The sequence below is a fragment of the Centroberyx gerrardi genome, chromosome 7 (assembly GCF_048128805.1).
Source record: "Centroberyx gerrardi isolate f3 chromosome 7, fCenGer3.hap1.cur.20231027, whole genome shotgun sequence".
Classification (NCBI taxonomy): Eukaryota; Metazoa; Chordata; class Actinopteri; order Beryciformes; family Berycidae; genus Centroberyx; species Centroberyx gerrardi.
This window is the reverse complement of record NC_136003.1, coordinates 26,258,768-26,279,511: the sequence shown is the minus strand read 5'-3', so window position 1 is coordinate 26,279,511 and position 20,744 is coordinate 26,258,768. Positions and strand designations below refer to the sequence as shown.

Sequence of the window (20,744 nt, the reverse complement as noted above, 5' to 3'; positions counted from 1 at the left end):
AATGTTTGATTTTTTTCTTAAACAAAACTATAAAATGCTGGTTTAGCTTATAAAAACTGTATGGATAGTCTTAAACGACACAAAAAAAATCCAAATGAAGTCAAATGCATCTCAAATAAAGTGCTACTGGCCTGCATCCACTTTAACTCGGTAATACAAATTATTGGCGGTGTCATAACCGTTACTGGTTTTTACCGCGATATATAGTGATAATGGTTATTGTCCCATCCCTACATTCAACATATAAGATAGGCAAGATAAAAGAGAACACATACACTACCAGTCAAAAGTTTGGACACACCACATTTTTCTTTATTTTTTACTATTTTTCACATTTTAGAATAACAGTAAAGACATCAAAACTATGAAATAACACAAATGGAATTATGCAGTGACCAAAAAAGTGTTAAACAAATTAAAACTATCTTATATTTTAGATTCTCTAAAGTAGCCGCCCTTTGCCTTGATGGAAAGGCAAAGGCTTTGGAAAGAAATTCATACATAGGCATCAATTTTATATTTGTCTAAGAAACAAATTTCAAGCCTTTAAGCAGAAGCCTTTAGATCAAAATGGCTTTAAGAGAATGAAACACATAGTACATTCAGTCAGGTGTGTCCAAACGTTTGACTGGTAGTGTAAACATGAACTGGTTCACAGTGACCTGCCCATATCCAGCCCTGGGCCACTCTCTGCCTGAGTCCTGATTTCTTCAGTGACGGGTCAATCAGCTCCTGGAAGTTGAGGATGAACATGATGACGAGTCCTTCTTCATTTTTGACTGGGACCACGTCGACTAGGCAAGGCCTGCAGGTCCCTTTGACACAGAAAGACACACACACACTCAACACATCAATAGGAAAAGAGGGGGCACCCGGATTTGAACCGGGGACCTCTTGATCTGCAGTCAAATGCTCTACCACTGAGCTATACCCCCTGTGTTGTTAACATGACTCACTAATTGTTACTGCTCTGAACCCCCGGCGTTTAAACAGTAGTAAAGACTTTCAGTTTCTTTCCATGGCTGTGTGTTTCTCACACTGGAGCCTATTTTATGAGGCCATGCCTTTTAGGAGGCCACGTTTAAGTGAAACCGAGAGAGAGAGAGAGAGAGAGAGAGAGAGAGAGAGAGAGAGAAGCAGAGGAAGAGGGAGAGACAAACAGAGAGAGAGAAAGAAAGAGAGAGAAAACAAGACAGGGGGAGGAAGCACAGTGAAAAAGGTGAAAAGTGAAAAAGGGTAAATGAGCAACACTTTCCTTCAGGTTCGACTTCAAACTGCAATCAGCGTGGTCTAAAAATAGAAATGGGGGGTAGGGTAGCTCAGACACACACACACAGACACACGCACACACACACACACACACACACACACACACACAGACACACACATACACAAACACACAGACGCACAAACAGCACCCTCACAGACACATTCACACATCCAGTCTTGAGAGAAAACTCTGAAGGGGATTTATTTTTTCGGGTAAAAGAAAGAAGAAAACCCAATTAAAAGTATCAGCGTGTGAGAACAGCTGAGCGGGGCTAAATCACGTCGGGTATGAATTTATCTCCTTATCCAGGCTGGGAGTGTAGTGTAAGGCAGCAGGAGACAAAATAAATAGATGCTTAGTGGATTTGAGCTGGCACACCGATCGCATTTCCATGACAACGGCACTCTAGACTGAACGCCTCATGCCCAAATGGCCAAAGTAACAAAAGGCAGGTGTGTGTATGTGCATGTGCCTGTATGTGTGTGTAAATCTAAATGTGTACATGCATGCGTGTGCTTGTGGTTTGCGTTCATGGTGTGTGTTCGTAAACCTCCCAAGCCCGGTGTGTTTGCCTGCCTCCCTCCTCGATGTCATGCGTTTCTGCCTCGCCGCCTTTGTGCCAGTGACAGAGGGACAGGAGGGGGTGATGGGAAGGGCGGAGGAGTAAACGGGTCGCAGGTGAGCGAGGCCAAGGAAGCGAAACTCACAGACACACAGTTCAGCGAGTCTGCAACTGGTGGCAGCGCTGTGACTGACTGACTACACAAAACCAGAGAGAGCAGAGAGAGAGAGTCCAGACTCCATGTAACACGGATCAAAAGTTAAGATCTCTGTCTGGCCTTATTATGTCAGCTCGCTCTCTCACCCAGCTCTCTCTTGGCACTTTCAATGCTCTCTCCCTTCAACACTCTCCTTCCCCTCTTGCTTTCCTATCTATGGTAATAATGATCATTTCATTTGCACTGTGCTTGTCTAAAAGCAAAGTTTGCAAAGAGCTTCACAAGCCAGATAAATATGAAGTAGGGGTGTGAGAGGAGACCTGGTTAGGGTAAGGGACGATAGGGTGAGGAGTGGGGGTTAAGGTTAAACCAACAAACCAAGTATATCAGTAGAAATAAGTCTTAAAAGAAGAAGTGATTTAAAAGACAATGCAGATTCTGCCAGTTTTTGGGTGATTGTCAAAACCCATTACATACCTGTTAAGTCATGAGAAACATCAAAATCATCCATGTGTCCCCGGTAGATCATTGGCTCCATGCTAACACTTTAGCATACACTAAAGTGACAGTAGTTCACAAGCATTATCCAAAGTAAGAAGACTGACCTTTTAGTAATAAAAGGTTAATAGTGGTTTTTAATCACATGATTCAGAATGTTTTTGTGGATTTATACATTATACATTAAAAATGCAATATCATTAACTCAGTATAGCTGATGCAGCCAGGTTTATTTTTTGAACTATTTCACATGAGAAACCACGTATTTATCCGCTGCCCAGTGACTTTTAGACGTACACAGTCGCCCATCACCCATCACCTTCACTTCACTGTTGAAACAGGAAAAGTAGTCCCTTGTAGTTCAAAACAGTGTTTTCTTTTTACATCATATTTCACGTAAATTTGACAAATCTACACAAACCTGCCAGATTTAGCCACATATCATTTAACATTACTTATCATTTAGTTTTAGAGCTGCTACAAGTTCTCATTTTCTCATGTTTGAGATAATGCCAGACGCCTACTGTCTCTCAACATAGTTTATGCTGAAGTGTTAGCATGGAGAAGCAGAGTGAACGATTTACCGAGGACACATGGGTGATTTTGGTGTCTATGTTCTCATCACTTAACAGATAAGTTCACCAACAGGCCAACTTCCCAAAAACTTGCCAAATCACTGCCTCCCTAAACTTCTGTCTCCCCCCCCCCCCCCCCTCCTGTCTTACCTTCTTTAGCGTAGTAGAGGATCTCCACCTTGCGCTCCTCGGAGCCCAGCAGGGCCTGGGCCAGCTGTGCCAGGGCGCTCTTCATGGTGCCGGGACCCACCAGGAACTGGCAGGTACAGGGCTGCTGCATGATCTCCGCCCGCGTGAAGCCAAACATCTGGCAGAAGCCTTCGTTGCAGTAGATGATGCCGCAGTTCTTCATCTGGGCGTTGGCAATCAGAAACTTGCGGTCTGAGGGAAAGAGCAGGGACTGATGCTTAGGGATGTGAGAGAGAGCCAAATAAAAAAAAGACAAAATCCAAGTGGAAATAGCGGCAGGAGGGAGTGGAATCATCATAAACAGTGTCAGAAACTAAGCTGTTATCGCTCCTTCCTTGCTTGTATTTTGGATGGCAAAGAATAGTTCTGTTGTTTGGATAATGCATAACTCCAGCGGGAAGATCCATGGCTTCATAATCTTCCCTCTCTCCTCTCCACAATCAGCTGAAGTGGAACTAATGAAGCCCACCTTTCCATGGAGCTATTAGTGGCCGAACATCCCCAAGGGACCGAGGAGCAGCAGCTGGACACTTCAACATGAGAGTCTGTGTGAGGTCAGCGCCGGGTTCAGCTCCCTCTTGTTATTTAAAGGTTGTTAAATGCTGTCAGCTGGTGGCTTTATCTGTTTACAGGAACTATTAATAAGCTTGGAATTCTATTATCCGACTTTTCTTTTAATCAAAATTGAGTTAACCGCTTTGAATGCTCGTGAGGTATTAATTTCTTGTTTACATAAGCTTTTGGGGGTTGAATATTTAAAAAGACAGACAGTTTTGCCTCCCTGTATGTCAAATTTTTGATGCTCAGTGTCTCCGAGTTAAAACCTTACAATGCCGAGCTTGCGTCTTGTCTGCGTCCTGTTATCGATGACTGTAATGTGCGAGGCCCTGACAGCAGCCGCTGAGCTGAAAATTGTTGTGCAACATGAAAGCGAATCAGGACAGTTTTGTTCGAAGGCTGTTAATGGAAGAGTTCAATGAGCTGAATGAAAAGTACATACATAACCCTCCGCCTCTGTTATCATCCTCCACTGGAACTGGGTTAAACAGCTCTCACTGCTCACTGTCTAAACAGATGAGGGGGAGAACGGACTTGGCTTCGTCCAGAGAAGGTGACCCCCCCCCCTCCCTCCCCTCCCTCTCCCCTCCCCTCCCTCTCCCCTCCCCTCCCCTCCCCTCCCTCTCCCTCTCCCCTCCCCTCCCTCTCCCTCTCCCCTCCCCTCCCCTCCCCTCCCTCCCCTCCCTCTCTCCAAAGTAAATGGGTGAGGTCCTCCGGTGGAAAGCACATCCTATCCAAAAGTCATTATCTGGGGCTCAGAGCGGAAACACCGATCGTCACGCTCGTTGCTAAGCAGCACCGCTGTGGCACGTGCCTCACCTGGTCATGCACATGCACGCGGCCGCGCACGCACGGACGTTACATAATGATGCTTTCTCAAAACAGCTTATAGATTCGAGCTTTATTGGCCTAGATCTGAGAGGTGTTGCACTACTGAGACTGCTGTTGACTGAGAAGCAGGCTTTGCTTTGTTAGACCCCATTAGATGCATATGATCCCATGCAAACCAAACAGTGTTTTTGTTGTTTTATAAACTACAGCCAACCCAGACTCTGTGAATCACTGACTCGCACAAAAATATGAGCTTTTGGCCACAGTGAGATAAAACTAAACCCTGTGGCAGGAGGAGAAGAAGAAGAAGACAGACACAACATCAGTCTTATCAGCACTCACAGTGGACACACGGGGGAGAAAGTAGGTCTATTCTTCCTCAGTCTGCAAGCAATAATCTTTTTCTTTGCAGTTTTTAGTGGAACATGTGAGGTAACGGAACAGAAGCTGCATCACGTGAGCAGTCGCAAACAAACAGAGATTCAGGTGCAATAACCCTCAAACACACAGGACATAAAAGGAGGAGGAGGAGGAGGGGGGTCGATCAGACTATACCTGACGGATACAAATTCGATCAGACATTTCAACATAATGTAAAGCATTCATACAGTAAGTGTGTAGGCCTACCAAATGTACATGCACTACAGCCTGTGTGACACAATCTAAACAAATCTCAACGCACTAAAATAGACCAACAGGCTATAACTTAATTGGGTTGTATTAATATATGGCCACATGACTGCAAAAAGTCTCAATATGCTTCACAGGGCTGAATAATAAATGATATAGGAGGTTGACCCTATAGCTATAATATAACTAACTATATTATGTATAACTGGGCAACAAAAAACACAATCAAAATTACAAGATTTTACCCTCTGTATCCCTTATAATAAGGAAGAAACATGTCTAGCTTGACCCTGTTCCATAGTATATATAGATAACTTTATTTGAACTTTTCTGATATATAACCTGTATATTTATCTATTGTGGGCTCACTATCCCTCCTGATTATAACAATATAATATCATAAACCCAGTCTCATATCATGATGAGCTGTCACTCCCCTAGTTATAATCAGGAATATAATTGAGAGTAAACCTAATCTCCTTTTTTACTCACTTTTTAATTTGCAGAATATGGTTTACCAACCTTTTTTAGGCTGGCATAAATCTTTATGAGATACATTTGTAGCACACATCACAGCCAATATTATCAAAATGATTTAAGTTATATGAGGATAGGAGGGGAAAAAACACGCATTAATGGTTTTCTGAAAGTACTAATTGATTTTTGTTCATATTGGTGGATGTTTGCCTTATGATTATCGCCATCTGGAGCTCATCTTTTGATCCGGCACCGCGTCACATGGTTATAACTTAGTAAATTTGATGTGCACTTACTTTGCCCGTCGAATTTCCTGATGATGGTGTCCAGGTAGGTGTTCTGGAGCGCAACATGACCGCGTCTCACAGGCATTTTGGTGCTGAGAGAAAAGACTTCTCCGACACATGAACTTGCCTAGTTGGAAAACACTTCACAGATAAGAGATTTTGAAACGCCACCAGTTAAGAAATAGGCCTGCTTCCAGAGAAGGATGAGCGTGAGACCAGTTCTGTTTTGGTTTTTTTTTCCCCCAAAGGCTGCCGCTGATGGTGAGGGATGGAGAGCTGGAGACGGATGGAGAGCAGGACTGGTTGCCAGGGCGATAGCAGATGCAGGATGTTGCACACTGACAATGTAAAAAACAAAAAAGTAGACGAGAATATTGCAGAAGGCGTATGCAACACTGCCTAACCTTTAAAAATAAAAATAAACAGTGCATAAACCAGTTGCCTACAAGTCGGAATCTTCTACTGAGTGAGAAAAACTGCTTTGGGGAAAAAACAGAAGAAGTTGTGAGGAGAAGCTGCAGAACACAGGATCCTTCCAGGTTGTTTGTCTTATAATCCCAGAATCCCCCTGAAGTTTGGACAGCTGGCGATAAGGACGGCGAGGAAGAAGCTCCTATTTGCCAGATTCTCTGGATCCACTCCCCCCCCGACCGCCCTCCGTTTGACAGTACTGACAGCAGCGTCAAGTCAGCCAGAGTTAGCCAAAACACGATCGGAAGCTAAGGTAACTTTGCCTTCAAAATAAAAGCATTAAAAAAAACAAACTGGCGCTCCAATTCGATTGGCTGCAGAAACAGTTGTGTCACAGCTGTGGATTAAATTTTACTTTCCAAGGTGTCTGGTGTATGTTTCATGATTGTGTCTTTCTTCATTTAGCCCTATATATAGCTATATATGGCAGCCCTATAGCCTATATATATATGGCAATTTATACAGGTCTTTATGGCAATGAATACATGCTGTGAAAAGCACATTTGGGAATTCATCTACTACTTATTCTTCCTTACATAGCCTATATTCATTTTTTCATTTTGGAGCTTTGCATTACTTAAAAAATGCTGCAACACATTTTTGTCAATATATGGTTTTATTTTGAAAGCTATGACCGGAAGTTACATTTTTTATTCTGGCTGACTTGACAGTTATTTTCCTCATGTAGCCTACTACAGATTCCTCCTAACATATTCTTTATTTTAATTTTGGAACTTTATATTAATCAAAACTGTTGCAACACATTTTGGTCCACAAAAGAGCTTTTATTGTGAAAGTCGTGACCAGATGTTCTGTGTTTTCTAATGTGTCTGGCTTGACTCTGGTCTGACGCTCTGACAGAGTGCAGACTCTCGCATCAGTCTGCCGCTTCACTCCACATCACAAGTCTCTGCGCTCAAAATAGCAGCATCCCCATTCTCTTTGGCTGCCATCACACTTCTAGATTACAATAGTAATCCGACAATAAATTATAGATAACATATGAATTTCACAGCAAAAATATAAGCCCCTTTAGGAATATTATAGTGATAGCATAGAAGATAAAAAACACCATAGAGTAGGATAAGGTCTCTATGCTCTCACCACAGACAGCTTATACATTCCTGTTGGAATACTGTAGGAACATTAAAATGGTTTTGAGCATGCGTGTGCACGTGTGTGAAACTGTGTGTGTGTGTGTATGTACTGTATGTTATGTACATAAGTGTGTGTGGTGTCAGGTCCAGTGTAATTCTGTCCAAAAGATGTCATTCTGTCCAAAAAGCTGCTTTAACGCACTCCAGTGCGTTAAAGCAGCTGCTGTCTCTGGCTCTGGTTTTGTCCATTATGACGGACTGACTGCAGCTGTCAGTGGGACAAAAGATGTCCCAAGATGTACCATCCTGATGAGCCAGATAAGAGACATGAAAGCAGACACAGAGGTGACAAAATGCACAGGAGAAAACAAGGCTACTAAGAAAATGGAGAACAAAACACGGCTCTGAAGCCTGAGGAAGGAGAGAGGTCTGTTGACTGTAACAGGATTGTGATTGGAGGTTGAACAATTTCCTGCTTTGATGTTTCTCCCAGCAAAACAATGAAACTGCACTGCATCTATCTGTCAAACTACCGCTGTTTATTATGCTCATGATGGCTGAAAATGGAGGGGAAAATGTGAGAAAGGAACTTTTGGCTTAACAGGAACCACAATAAGGAGAGGAGAATCACATCTTGGATTGGAGAAACTCTCTCTCTCTCTCTCTTACACACACACACACACACACACACACACACATAGCCTACGCTCATATATTCATCAGAAAACAGCAGGGGAATGTATTCAGGTTCAGTGTTTAGCTGGAGAGACACACACACTTCAGTCTGTTTCTGTGGCTGATGGGACCATATCCCTGTTTCCCAATATGCCTCATAATCCCAAAACATTACAGTTGAAACCTGAGTCTCAGTGATGTCAAATCTGATCTTGTAGTTTTTCCTCATTCAAAGATCAAGCAAAAATCAGCAGGAAGTTTTTTGGAAGTCATATCTAAAAAAGAAAATCACATCAGGGCAGCATTCAGGACCAACACTTCCCTCTAAGTTGCTAGTTTGCTGACCTTCATCTAACAATTTATCACCAAATAATATCTTGTCAGTCATCAGTCATTGTTCCACTTTGTCCCCATAAATTTTGCAGATATAAGCAGGTTTGGAAGTTGGCATTTCATATTAAATGCAGGGACTTTGCCATATCTTAGGGTTTAATGAATTGACGCTCTTGATGCCGCTCTGAGAGCAAACAGAGCTGCAGTTGAGATGTTTTGCAGCGCGGCACGTGTTCGCCGGTCTAGTGGCTCGGTCTCTAAAGGGTGTTTAAAGATCAGAGAGGACGTGGCTCCGGGGCTGGACGGACGGGACGAGGTGGAGGCTCTGCGCTTTGTCTCAATGAGCTTGATGAAATGAGGGCTAAAATTAACCAACAAGCGCACATGCCTTCCCATGACCCTCTGGTGCGAGGGCCAAGTGAGACAGGAATGCGCGCCAAAGAGGGCAGCAGACAAAGAGCCCGAAAGACAAGGAGCGCTGGGCACAACAGTGAATGTCTGTGTGTGTGTGTGTGTGTGTGACCAGTTGATCACATTTTACAGCATCCCATTGATTCATTTTCTGTTTTCCTCAAATAAGAATGGAATAATAGAATATTTTATGGAATCTTTGGTTGATGTTATTTGCTGAAACCATGAAAAGCAACAGCAGGCTTCATTAGGGAAGTGAGAAATGTCTTTGGTGAAAGAAAATGACATTGAACTCATCATAAATTATCATGATGATGATCAGAGCACAAATATGGGTATTTTCACTTTTAAATGGAGGCCTGCACCAGAGTTTGGGTAAATTCATCAATGAACTCAGCAATTCCAATTCAACTGAGGAAGTGGATTTAGAATTGGATTTGGATTTGGATTTGGATTTGGAATTGGAAAAAACCTTTGATGTTTTTCTTACCACACAGATTACATGCAGTGTTATATAGTATCAATACTGAATATCATTAAATGTTAAAGGTACCTTTCAAGTGGTATTAGACGCATATTTGATTTGTTTAACTGTCTTTTATTTGATTCCTAATGTTTGATTATAATGTTTAATCAAGTCAAGACAAACACTCTTAGAAGTGGATTTTAATGGAATTCATTCTGTTTCCTGTCATTACAATTCAATTCCAGTTCTGTTTCCTTAGAGCTGGGTTGACATTCACATTCACACTCCAGGAACTGAATTTGAACTTATTCAACGCATTCTCACTTCACTTCATGAACGGCCCGACCCTGACCTGCTCTACCTGGAAGTCGGAGCCTGTGTGTTCCATGAACAAGTGTCGGCATTTTCTGGACACCTAACCAAACTGAGTGACAGTGTGTTTTCATGTTTCCTATAGCTTACATGTCAGCTGTTCTCACCTCTCACCCGCTGCAGGCAGATAATAACCCAAAAAAAAAGAAATGCCCCATCTCAGTAACCTTTCCCCCCACCTTCCCGCCCCCTTCCTGTCCCGTCCCTCCCCGTCCCGTCCCTCTGGATCTGGACTGGATGTTAAAGTGTTTGGGAGCCAGACGTCAGACGGCCCACACCCGGACCGCCTGAGAGCTTTATCTGCCTGGAATTCCTTCAGCTCCGGGCCGCCTTCAGCACAGACCTGAGACCTTCCATTCCTCAGATAAGAGCCAGGCAAAACAGATACATACTGTACTTTACACACACACACACACACACACACACACACTCAGAGGCACACACTCAGTGACACTTCAATGCAAACGTCACACGTCATCCCAAAGGAAAATGAGACTATACAGTATATTGAAATCTAATTTCTACTTAGATAGGCGTGGAAGGTTATGTGTGAAAGGAGATCAGTTTTTCTTTATTGCCAATGCAAAACAGACTTCGCTGATAATCCTGATAACTCTCAGACAGTTCAGATATCCTGATGAGAAATTAATTTCAACAAAATTTTAAAGGTCCCATATTATTCAGTTTTTATGTTTTTGTTTTGAAATATGCTATGGCTCAGGATGACAATAATGTCCTTCATGATGCTTTGCAAATAAATGTAGTTTAGTTAAAAGGGTTTTTATTGACTGAATCTGAAGACTAATGCTGCGTTCATGCGCTGGTGGTAAGGTCCAACATCTGGCACTTCCAAGTCAGCTGCTAAACAGCTTTGCAATCACATGCTATTTGTTGGAAAATCAAACCCGGAAGACAAACATAGATCCATGGAAACATGGATAATTTAACAAACTTCATTTAAACAAAATGTTGATGGTTAGTGTAATAAAGGTGTGTATAAGTGTATTCTTACTGCTGACTGACACAAAACTTGATTTTGCTGCCATGTTGAGAAGGTTTCCAGTATATCTGATAGAGTGTGAATGAAGAGTAAATCCTCACTGACAGAACAGTCTCAGTACTAGACCCTGATTGGCCGACAACAGCAGCTCCTCTCATTTAAATGAGGTAAACCTGTTGATTGGAGGCTTTGCAGGCAAACTGGCCTGATTGGACGGATTTCAGTGATTCATTAGTGAGGGAGCCAATCAGGACCAAATCTATTTGTGATGCGTTTACTGGAGTTAGACTGAAACTGCCTGTAAAAAAGGATGGATTTTTGAAAATGCAACAACTTTAAATTTAACCACTCCAACAAAGCAAACTTTAACAGTGTCTTCATTAAACATATTTGATCATATATGTATATAAATAGAGGAAAATGTGAATACCTATAATAAGGCCCCTTTAAAACCAAGAGCACTTGTGCAATCTTCCCCTAAGTCTCTCTTACAAGAAGACTGATGGAGCGAAGTTAATGGAAACACTCCTTCTGTGAACTCGAGGTCAGGTTTTAGGGTGTTTGTCAATCCGGTGCGGTTGTTTGTCTGCGTCTGAGCCGACACTATTTTTGTCGTTATTTTTCCTCTGCCCGGACATAATACTCAGAGCGGGCAGCGATATTACAGGAGGTGAACCCATCTGCTCAGCGCTACGGCCTGGCCGACGGGCAGAGACGATCAGTTATGACGAACAGTGTCTGCTGCTGTCAACACTGTAATACCCTGAAGTTAAAGTGACATAGAGGTTGACTGTCACTCTATATAACACTCAGTTCAGTTGGATGTATGCTGATGTAGGCGATGTGCCAATATTGAATCAGAGGCAAAATAACACTACTACGCGTATTTTGATCTTTACTTTATCCTTCATGAAACGCAAATGGAAAAACCAGCTAAGACGTTTAGGAAGAGAAAACACAAGGAGGCATCATTTCTAACAAAGGAAATGTTTTATTGATGTTAACATTTTGTCATAGTGGAGGCCTATAGCGTCGATCAAAACTAAGGTTATATTCACAGCTCATGCAGGGTTTTCTTCGAACAAAAAAAAAAAAGCGCGTTTCAGCCGCGTCCTGCTACAAGACTCAGCAGTCAGAAATCATATCTAGAACCGACAGAAGACAAAAAAAACAAACAAAAGACAAAGACAAGACAAAATACAAAACAGAGCGAATATCGAGAGAGGGTTGGATGTTATTGAGAGGAACAGGAGGAGAATGGGGGGGGTTTGGGTGGGTGGAAAGCACATGGGAACGCGATCACAGTTTGTCCTCGGCGGCGAACACAGCACCACTCTCATTAGCGGCCGGGCCTGTCAGTGTGTTTCAGTCAGCGGGGCTTCCACCGAGGGAAGAGAGAGGGGTGGGGGTGGGTGGGCGGGGCGGGGGGGGGGGGGGGCATGGATTACAGAGTTAGTGCTGTGACATCCGTCCTTCCAACCTCCTTTCTATCCTCCCTTCAAAGTAAAATAAAAGGGTTTCAGCGGACAGCCACGTCTCACCCCCCGGCAGCTGCCCTAGCACCGTGTTATCTCCACAAACACCCTCCTCTGTCTCTGTGTCTCTGCACTATCACTCCAACACTCCACAAATTGGCCCGTGGAGGGAGGTGACGGAGGTGGTGGTGGGGGGGGGCATCGCTTTAACTGGATGGTTGGAGGTTAAAGGTCAAGTCGTTGCTTCCCAGCTTTCCCCCCCCTGGCCCGGCTCGGCCCCGCTGTCACCTCTGCTATACTTAAGTGGGCACGCTCTGACGCCGTCCTGGTGTCAAAAGACGATGTTCGTCTGATATATATCATGACGCGTTCAAGCGGGAGGACGCCACCGGCTGGACGCGCAGGGAACGGCGTTTTCCCAGAGAAGAAGATGAGGGAGGGTGGAGGTGGAGCGATGGAGCTGCGGCGACAGAGGGATGAAACATGAAATAGCACCGGAGGAGGGTAAAAAAAAAAAAAAACAACAACAAAAATCAGCTCACTTTCACCTGTGGTTTCGCCCCAAAGTACCGTCACATACACACACACGCTGTCTTCCCCGTCTGAATCCCATCCTGACTTTACCGCTAACCCCGACTACCTCCTGTCGTTTCCTCGCCACGCTTCACATGCACGATAACCACGCAACGTCAGCCTCCCCCCCCCCCCCCCCTCCACTGGATGTTAGCTGAACACATTCACTACGTTTCAAGGCCTCTTCTATGGCAACTATTCCAAAACGCTAACAATCTGGTCTGTCACTGGAAGTTAAAACAACAAACAGGGTACCAGTAAGATGACTGGCCTACATTCCATATGCAAGCTAATAGTGGAGCTGTACAAGAAAAAACATACATGGATCTTTTTGGGAGTCTAGGAGTATTCGATGGTTATGCCGTGGTCGTGGGACTGTGAAGCACTTGGTTTGTGGGTAATGATGAAGGGGAGAAATAAAAATGGAATGATGTGATGACTTTGATGGGGCAGCTTTGGGGTTTGGAAACAAGAAAAAAGTTGTGGTAAATTGTTACTGAGGACAAGATGGCGCAGGCAGCCATGTGCTGGATTTTAAGGAAGATCTTTGTGTTCAGTCGTTGATTCCTTAATGATCTGAAAAGAAAAGAGATCAGAGTTTAAAAAAAAGAAAAGTAAAATAGGTCTCTGGTGAGTTGCTGTATGTGTTGCAGAAGGCATCAGGTGTGCTGAGCCTGAGTGAATAATGTGTGTGAAAAACCTACTGCATTACACAATGTAGCACACTGCCCTCCAGAGGGGATGGGTGGGAGGTACAGTATGGATTGGCCTACTTCAGTGTGGGTGGGTTGTACTGTGTGTTATCTGTTTAAACACATACCTCTCCATCCCGGGTCTCCACAGTTCGGACCAGGATGCTCCTCTTCACGAGGGCCTCTGGATTTTTAATGTCCAAATTGGTTTCTGAGGGAGGAACAAGGGAAAATAAAAGGGGAAACATTCAGTGCAGTACAGCAAAAACTCCTTTATTATGCTGTTTGATGGCCTTACGCTGCCTTCAAGTGCTGTCGGAAATACTGTAATTACGAGTTGAGCGCATAAGAACGACCCCACAAAGTGGTAAATATGACGAATCAGAAGTCAATGATGCAATCTATTACTGTATGTTATTGTTTGGAATTCCATTTAAAAAGGTTTTGCTGTATGTTTATATTTTCACTCTTTGTCTAACTTTTATTTGTCATGCATTAAATCATTGTTTACATCCCTGACCTGGATTTTCTCCAATTCATTCTGTCACCGCAGCACAAAGTAGCACTGTGCTGCTTTATCCTTAAAGTAAAACATCAGCCACCAATAAAAAACGACTTTGTTACGGGGTTCATTTTGTTCATATTATGTCCGACCAAAAGTATTTGAATGTGTGACAAGTCATATTTACGACCTCCAATCTCTGAAGTAGGAGCTTACGAGGAGCACTTGAAGGCAGCATTATTTAACATTATAACCAGGGATGAAGTGAAGTGTAAATCCACTTAGCTTCAGGCTGACATAAATCTTTATAACCCAAATTTATAGTATACAACATGGTAAGTAGCATCAAAATGATGGAAGTTGTATGAGTAAAAAGGTATAAAAAAAGGATAAATTAATGGTTTTCTGAAAATGGAATTGATTTTTGCTGGTTTTGGTGGTCATTTGCCTTATGATGATGACCGACTGGAGGTCATCATCATTATCAGGACTATGTGTAAGCGTGTCCTCAACCAAAGCAAATACAGCAAATTCAATAAAGGGGAAAAAATGATTGGATGTTATATTCCTTACTCACCTCTGAACTGCAGGTTGGAAAAGCTCTGAACTGGAACAGTGATCCTGGAAGAGGAGAGGAGGGACAAATAAATTCACTGACAAGACAACGACAAGAGTTATTTACATTTCTCCTTTACAATCTAAAATCACCCCAGAAACCAAGCGGCCTGCCAGGCTCCTCCTCACCTGCTCTCCTCCCCCTCCAGCAGTTTCCTGTAGGTGGCGATCTCAATATCCAGGGCCAGTTTGACGTTGAGGAGGTCCTGGTACTCCTGCAGATGTCTGGCCATCTCCTCCTTCAGCGCCTGGATCTCCTCCTCCAGACGGTTCGCCGTATCCTGGTAACCGCCCGCCTCCATGGTGAAGCGGTCCTCCATGTCCCGGAGCTGGCGTTCCAGAGACTCGTTCTGGAGGAGGGGAGGAGAGACGAGATGGAAATTATAATGGCAAAAAACTACTACAACTACTACTGCTTCTACTACTACTACTACTACTACTATTAGTGCTACTATACTACTACTACTGTCTGCTACTATTTATGCATATAATCTGGTCAAAATGTCACACAAGAATCACTTCAGGTTATGGTTTCCCACAGACAACCCATGTAGTATTGATCAATTCTACAATAAATATGTAATCAATCAAACTGCATCATATCCATCACATCGGAGGTGGACGACACTATCTGATCTTTAATAAAAAGGCCAATATCGGCCTGATATATCGGTCTGTCTCTAGTCTCATCAGTTGTGATTAACACAGCCTGGTCTCTGGTTCGGTGGACTCACTGTCCCGCGGAGAGCCTCCAGGTCGCAGGTCACCACTTGGATCTGGCGGCGATACTCGTTGGCCTCCTGCTTGGCCTGGCGCAGGGCTTCTGTGTTCCGATTGGCTGCGTCCGTCAGGTCAGCAAACTGTGCACAAACACAAACAACACCACAACTTGTATGTGATTGTGTTGTGCCTGGTGGACTTTGGCACTTTCAGCATTACTGTTTATTATTATGAGCTTGTTGGTATGATTATGACCTAGTTTTTTAATACCTAGGTTTTAATACTCATTTATTTTCCGTGCTATATATACATTTCAGATTTTTGTGTATTTTCATATTGTATATATTATGTTTTCTTTGCCTCAGTATGTTCTGCTGCTGTTATTTTGCACATGCTCATACATGCTGTAATCCATATATTTTATAATCATATAATCCTAGTTAGCAGTGTTGTAATTGTTGTTGTGTTATGTTTGACACCCTCCTTTTGCCCTCTTCTTATTTTATATTCTGTTGTTCTTTGCTGTATGACCCAGTTTCCCCACAGGGATCATTCAAGTTTCATCTCATCTCATGTTGATGTGTATCTCTCCACCTCTCAGTCCTTGCATGCTTAATGAAAGGCTTTCCTGAGTCTGCTGACCTTGGATCGGTACCAGTCCTCCGTCTCCTGCATGTTTGAGGTGGCCATGGCTTCATACTGGACCCTGATGTCTCTCAGAGCGGAGGTCAGGTCTGGCTTGGACACGTCCAGGTCCACATGGACCTGCTGGGCCACGACCTGCTCCTGGAACTCACGCAGCTCCTGGAACGAGGATGAGATTTTAATGATTTTTCTTTCATCTTTGTCTTTCATTTTCAAATTATTTCCTAATTCACTGTGCTTACCTCCTCGTGAATCTTCTTCAGGAAGTTGATCTCATCCTGCAGGGCATCAATCTTCCTCTCCAACTGGACACGATTCAGAGCCGCCTCATCCACATCCTACGCGAAGAAGGAGCAAAGTAACGGAGCGAGTGTGAACGGTCAGAGATATATATATTGTTTAGATCACGAGTTGGTGAGGAGGAGGCAAATATCAGGAGGATTACCTGTCTGAAGGCATTCAGGTTGTTCTCTGCATCCTGTCGCAGGCCCATCTCGTCCTGCAGTCTGAGTAAGACACAAACAGAAGTGAGAAATTGGAATAAATGTATATCATAGCTCATCATCGGCCATCCTGACTATAGGAATCAAATAATTTAATTTTCCTGCTCCCATTAATAAGACTGCATGTTCTGTTGAAACAAGATCCCAATAATTTCTAGTTGAATTATTTGTAAACATGGGATGACAAATCACTACAAGATGTAATGACATATGACTTGTTGTTTTTATTAACAGAAACGCCATGAACAAGACTGCAACATTCTTTTGAAACAGCATCCCAATAATTTCTAGTTGATTTATGAGTGAATGGGGGACTACATATGATTAAAACATGCAAAAACATATGATTTGTTTAGTTTTTTAGTAACAAAATGCCGAAAACAAGTTATATTGTAATAATTATTAATAATAATAGTGTCATTATTTTTTTTAAATGGTATTACATGACTACAGCATGGAAAGACATATTGTTTAGTGTGTTTTTAAATAACAAAAATTCCATAAAAAGACTGCATATAGTATCTAGTTTAGTTTTCACACATACTGGATGACATACATCAGTCAAAAGAGAAACAACCTTGTAATTCAATTAGAGTAGACCTTTATGATAAAAGGCAAACTGCGGGGATCGAAACCCATTTCAAGCCTTAGTATATGAGGCTGCTGCTCGTCGTGCTGCAGGGGAAGACTGGGGCTCAGCTGAATAGGCAGCTTACGCATCATTAGACATTCACTCCAATCTAGCAGCCAGAGCCTTTCCCACGGGGTGGAGTTTACACACTCACAAAGGATCCACATACACACTCACATCCTCACACGCAGACACACACCGCCCTGCAATCCATCCGCCACACACACACACACACACACACACTCACCCAGACACAGAAACACACAGACGCTCACACAGACGCTCACACACACGCTCACAGACGTAGGGCAACATCTGTATGGGTTCATGCAGAGTTAGATGAATGGAGTGGTGCGAGGAGAGCAGCAGGAATCACAGTGACCTTTGACCCTCTCAGCCATGACCATCACAATTCACTCTGCGTTCTTTCACCGGTGTGGGAAATCAGAGGGAGGAGACTCTGAAATAAGTCTTCTCCGCCTTCACGGATGTTCAATCACTGATCCTCCAGATGAAATCCAATTATAAATTTTACCAAGCTTGTACCTTAAGTGAAGAAAAGTCTTGTGTTTGCATTTGCAACAGTGTGAAGTCCAGTGAATCGGTATTTTGGGATAACAAGCAACTAGCGAACATCTGCCTGGCTGTCTGCACTCTTTGTGGGAAGCTACTATTGTGTTTCCCCTCATTCCTCCACACTGATTCAGTGGCGGCTAGGGGTCCGGCCAGGATCAAGTTTGTAAAGAGGGATCCAGGAGTAAAGCTCGCCCAGAGCACAGCGGTCTGCATTCCAGCAAACCAGAGACAAAGCTAAATCTGCATATAAATGCATTCGTAATAAAGAAAAAAGCTCTCAGGGATGCAACAAGACTCCGTCTGGGTTGTATTTTTGTCTGAGAGACCTCAAATCTCCCTCTTCCTCAGCAAACAGATATTTAAGAAAATTCCAAAACAACCGGTGCAGAACACCAACTTGAGATATATAAATATATATATATACAAATAGAGCCAAAGCCAAGTTGACCGAAATCAAGCAATCCTTGATAATCTAATAAATACTAGATTTACACTTTAGCCATTTAGCTGATGCTCTTTTCTAGAGCGACTTACAAAACTGCAATAAGTGCCAACTGTAGAATAAATGTAAATCAAAAAGTACAAGCAACCAAAATAAGGAGTGCAAAGGTCAGGGCTTTAGTGCCTTTACAATATTCTTGTGAACATAAAACAATCATGTTAAGAGCCAGTGCTAAGAAAGAAATAGAATAAGTGAAGGAGAGAGCTAGAATGTTTTTTTCACTACTATGAGCATCACCCCAACATGACCCCCCCTCCCCCCCACCTATAGGAGCCACACCCTGCCTCCTCTTACCTCTGCTTGAGCGTGGCCACATCTCCAGCCAGGTTGTCCCTCTCTATCTCCAGCCGGGCTTTGCCGGCGGTGAGGCCGTCCACCTGCCTGCGCAGCTCTCTCAGCTCCTCCTGGTAGATGTCTCCCAGGTGGCTGGGCTCCTTCCCCTTCAGCTGGTTCAGCTCCACCACCAGCACCTTGTTCTGCTGCTCCAGGAAGCGCACCTTCTCTATGTAGCTGGCGAAGCGGTCGTTCAGGCCCATCATCTCCATCTTCTCGTTGGTGCGCGTCTCCTTGTACTGGGCCTTCATCAGGGAGTCGGCGGAGAAGTCCAGCCGGTCCCCGGGGCTCCCCAGCATCAGGGCCGTGCTGGCAGAGCCCAGGGAGAGCCGGGACACCGGGCTGGAGTGGGTGATGTGGCGGGGGCTGCCGTGCCAGGACAGGCGGCTGGAAGAAAGGCTGCCGATTCTGACCCCAGCGCCTGTACCGGCGGAGCCCTGGGGCCCGAAACGCTTCCTGTAGGAGGACTGGACTCTCTGACTCTCCATGATGGGGAATGAAGCTCGGTCAGGGGACAAACAGGGCTTTTATAGAGGCTGGCAACACCCCCCCACCCTCCAGTCCAAAGCAGAGAGGCCACTGGGTGGGGCAGAGGGGAGGGAGGGTGGCAGTCAGTGAATGGGACAAAAAGGAGAGCGAAGGGGTGGTTTACATGACACTCAAAAAGCTGTGTGCCAGGGATTGTTTGTGCTCGTCCACTCAACTCCAAATGTGTCTTGGCCATCTCCCTCTCTCCCCCTCTCCTCCCTCGTTCCTGGCCTCTGACTCTCTCTCTCGCTGTCTCACTCTCTCTCCCCCTTTTTTGTTTTTCTCTCTCTCTTTCTGTCTCAACTGAATGAAAAGGAATTTGTGTGACAGAGCCTGGCCACCAATTCAACATGACCACACATGCTCTCTTACAAAAACAGAAACAGAGAGCGATTGGACAAAAGGAGGGAGTTGATGGAAAGAGGTCTGTCCTCCTCGCTGCTAGAAAGTGACGGCGATAGATTGACGGATGAAGTAGATAAATTAGACTTAGAGAAAGAGTAAAATGTTAGGTGTATAGCTGTGTGACGCAATGTTTTGGCCAGTGTCCAAGATATCAAACTAAGCCTGCAGGATTTAGTGGAATTACACTGCTGGGCCCACAGCCACATTATGTGAGGACAGAAGCACCATCTAGGAAAGCAACTCGGCACCGTCGCCTCTCCTCCTTGGATCTCAGTCTGAGGCACAATTACATAACAAAGGAAAACACAGAGAAACAGTTATGAAGCCTCTGCTGCTTGTCTGGGTCCAACTAATAAGTGCCAGCAATCATTCACTAAACTTTGGCGAACTACAATGGGAATAACTTGAAATTAAGTGAATCTTTGACTAAAGTGATGAGAACATAGACAACAAAATCATCCAAGTGTCCCCGGTAGATCATTGGCTCCGGTGCTACATGCTAACACTTTAGCATACACTATGTTGAGTGATAGTAAACGACTAGCATTATCTCAAAAGTGAGAAAATGAGAACTTGTAGCAGCTCTAAACCTAAATGTAGCATAGAGCACTGGAGCCAATGATCTCTTGGGGACACGTGGATGATTTTGGCATGTATGTTCTCATCACTGGGTAAGTTGACCAATGGGACCATCTCACCAAAAACTTGCTGCATTCTTTTAAATTTTATCATGATAGCCACACACACACACACACATGATTATAGCAGAAAGGAGCGGAGATGTGGAAACTAGCAGAGGCTCCAGTCAGACTGTAGGGATATGGGATATTGCTATGTTGGGGTAAGACTTATTAGATGTCCAGTGGGCTCCAAGACAGATGGATGGTGAGACGGGGGGTGTGAGACCTGATCTGAACCTCTGAAGGACTAACAGAGGCTGCGTTACAAATCCATTTCCATCCATTACCATGGCAACCGCAGGGCCAGCTACGTCAAAGCACTTGAAGCAGCTGATCTTTTTCCTGACTTTCTTTTGAAGAGGATGTGATTTGTGGAGATGAAATTGTGACCGCTCCCCCTTCTGAACATTCATCCCAGGAAATAGGTTACTAGAGTCCTTTGCTTTTGACACAACCACTGCCAAGACAATTAGCGTCATAGTCTTGAAATCTGTATAAGGTGCTC

The 20,744-nt window shown here is 43.9% G+C and overlaps 2 protein-coding genes and 1 non-coding gene across 3 annotated transcripts in view; all 3 read right to left on the bottom strand.

Annotated features, from left to right (window-relative positions):
- kcnh6a (potassium voltage-gated channel, subfamily H (eag-related), member 6a) overlaps positions 1-6,119 on the bottom strand; it is a 29,862-nt gene extending 23,743 nt beyond the window's left edge. Inside the window, exons 1-3 of the mRNA XM_071900903.2 lie at positions 6,044-6,119; positions 3,213-3,443; positions 663-815 (exon numbers count right to left, since the gene is read on the bottom strand). Coding sequence (XP_071757004.2) covers positions 663-815; positions 3,213-3,443; positions 6,044-6,119 — 460 coding nt within the window. The remainder of the gene's footprint in view (positions 1-662; positions 816-3,212; positions 3,444-6,043) is intronic.
- On the bottom strand, positions 864-935 carry trnac-gca (transfer RNA cysteine (anticodon GCA)). Its single transcript has one exon. It is a non-coding gene; the product is annotated as a tRNA-Cys (tRNA).
- A 7,322-nt stretch (positions 6,120-13,441) lies between the features above and the next one.
- On the bottom strand, positions 13,442-19,114 carry gfap (glial fibrillary acidic protein). The gene is made up of 9 exons (XM_071900933.1): positions 18,588-19,114; positions 16,527-16,587; positions 16,324-16,419; positions 16,079-16,240; positions 15,451-15,576; positions 14,846-15,066; positions 14,679-14,722; positions 13,728-13,810; positions 13,442-13,483 (listed from the first exon to the last, which is right to left on the bottom strand). Exons 1-9 carry the CDS (start codon positions 19,112-19,114, stop codon positions 13,442-13,444), a joined length of 1,362 nt encoding a protein of 453 aa, XP_071757034.1.
- Positions 19,115-20,744: the final 1,630 nt, after the last annotated feature.

What these genes read in the sequence shown, in the direction of transcription:
- gfap (XM_071900933.1), bottom strand. Translation starts at nt 19,114, where the DNA reads ATGGAGAGTCAGAGAGTCCAGTCCTCCTACAGGAAGCGTTTCGGGCCC. An exon ending in GTGGCCACGCTCAAGCAGAG is followed by an intron (nt 16,588 to 18,587) that starts GTAAGAGGAGGC and finishes TGTCTTACTCAG; the next exon opens with ACTGCAGGACGAGATGGGCC. An exon ending in AGGACTGGTACCGATCCAAG is followed by an intron (nt 15,577 to 16,078) that starts GTCAGCAGACTC and finishes GTTTGTGCACAG; the next exon opens with TTTGCTGACCTGACGGACGC.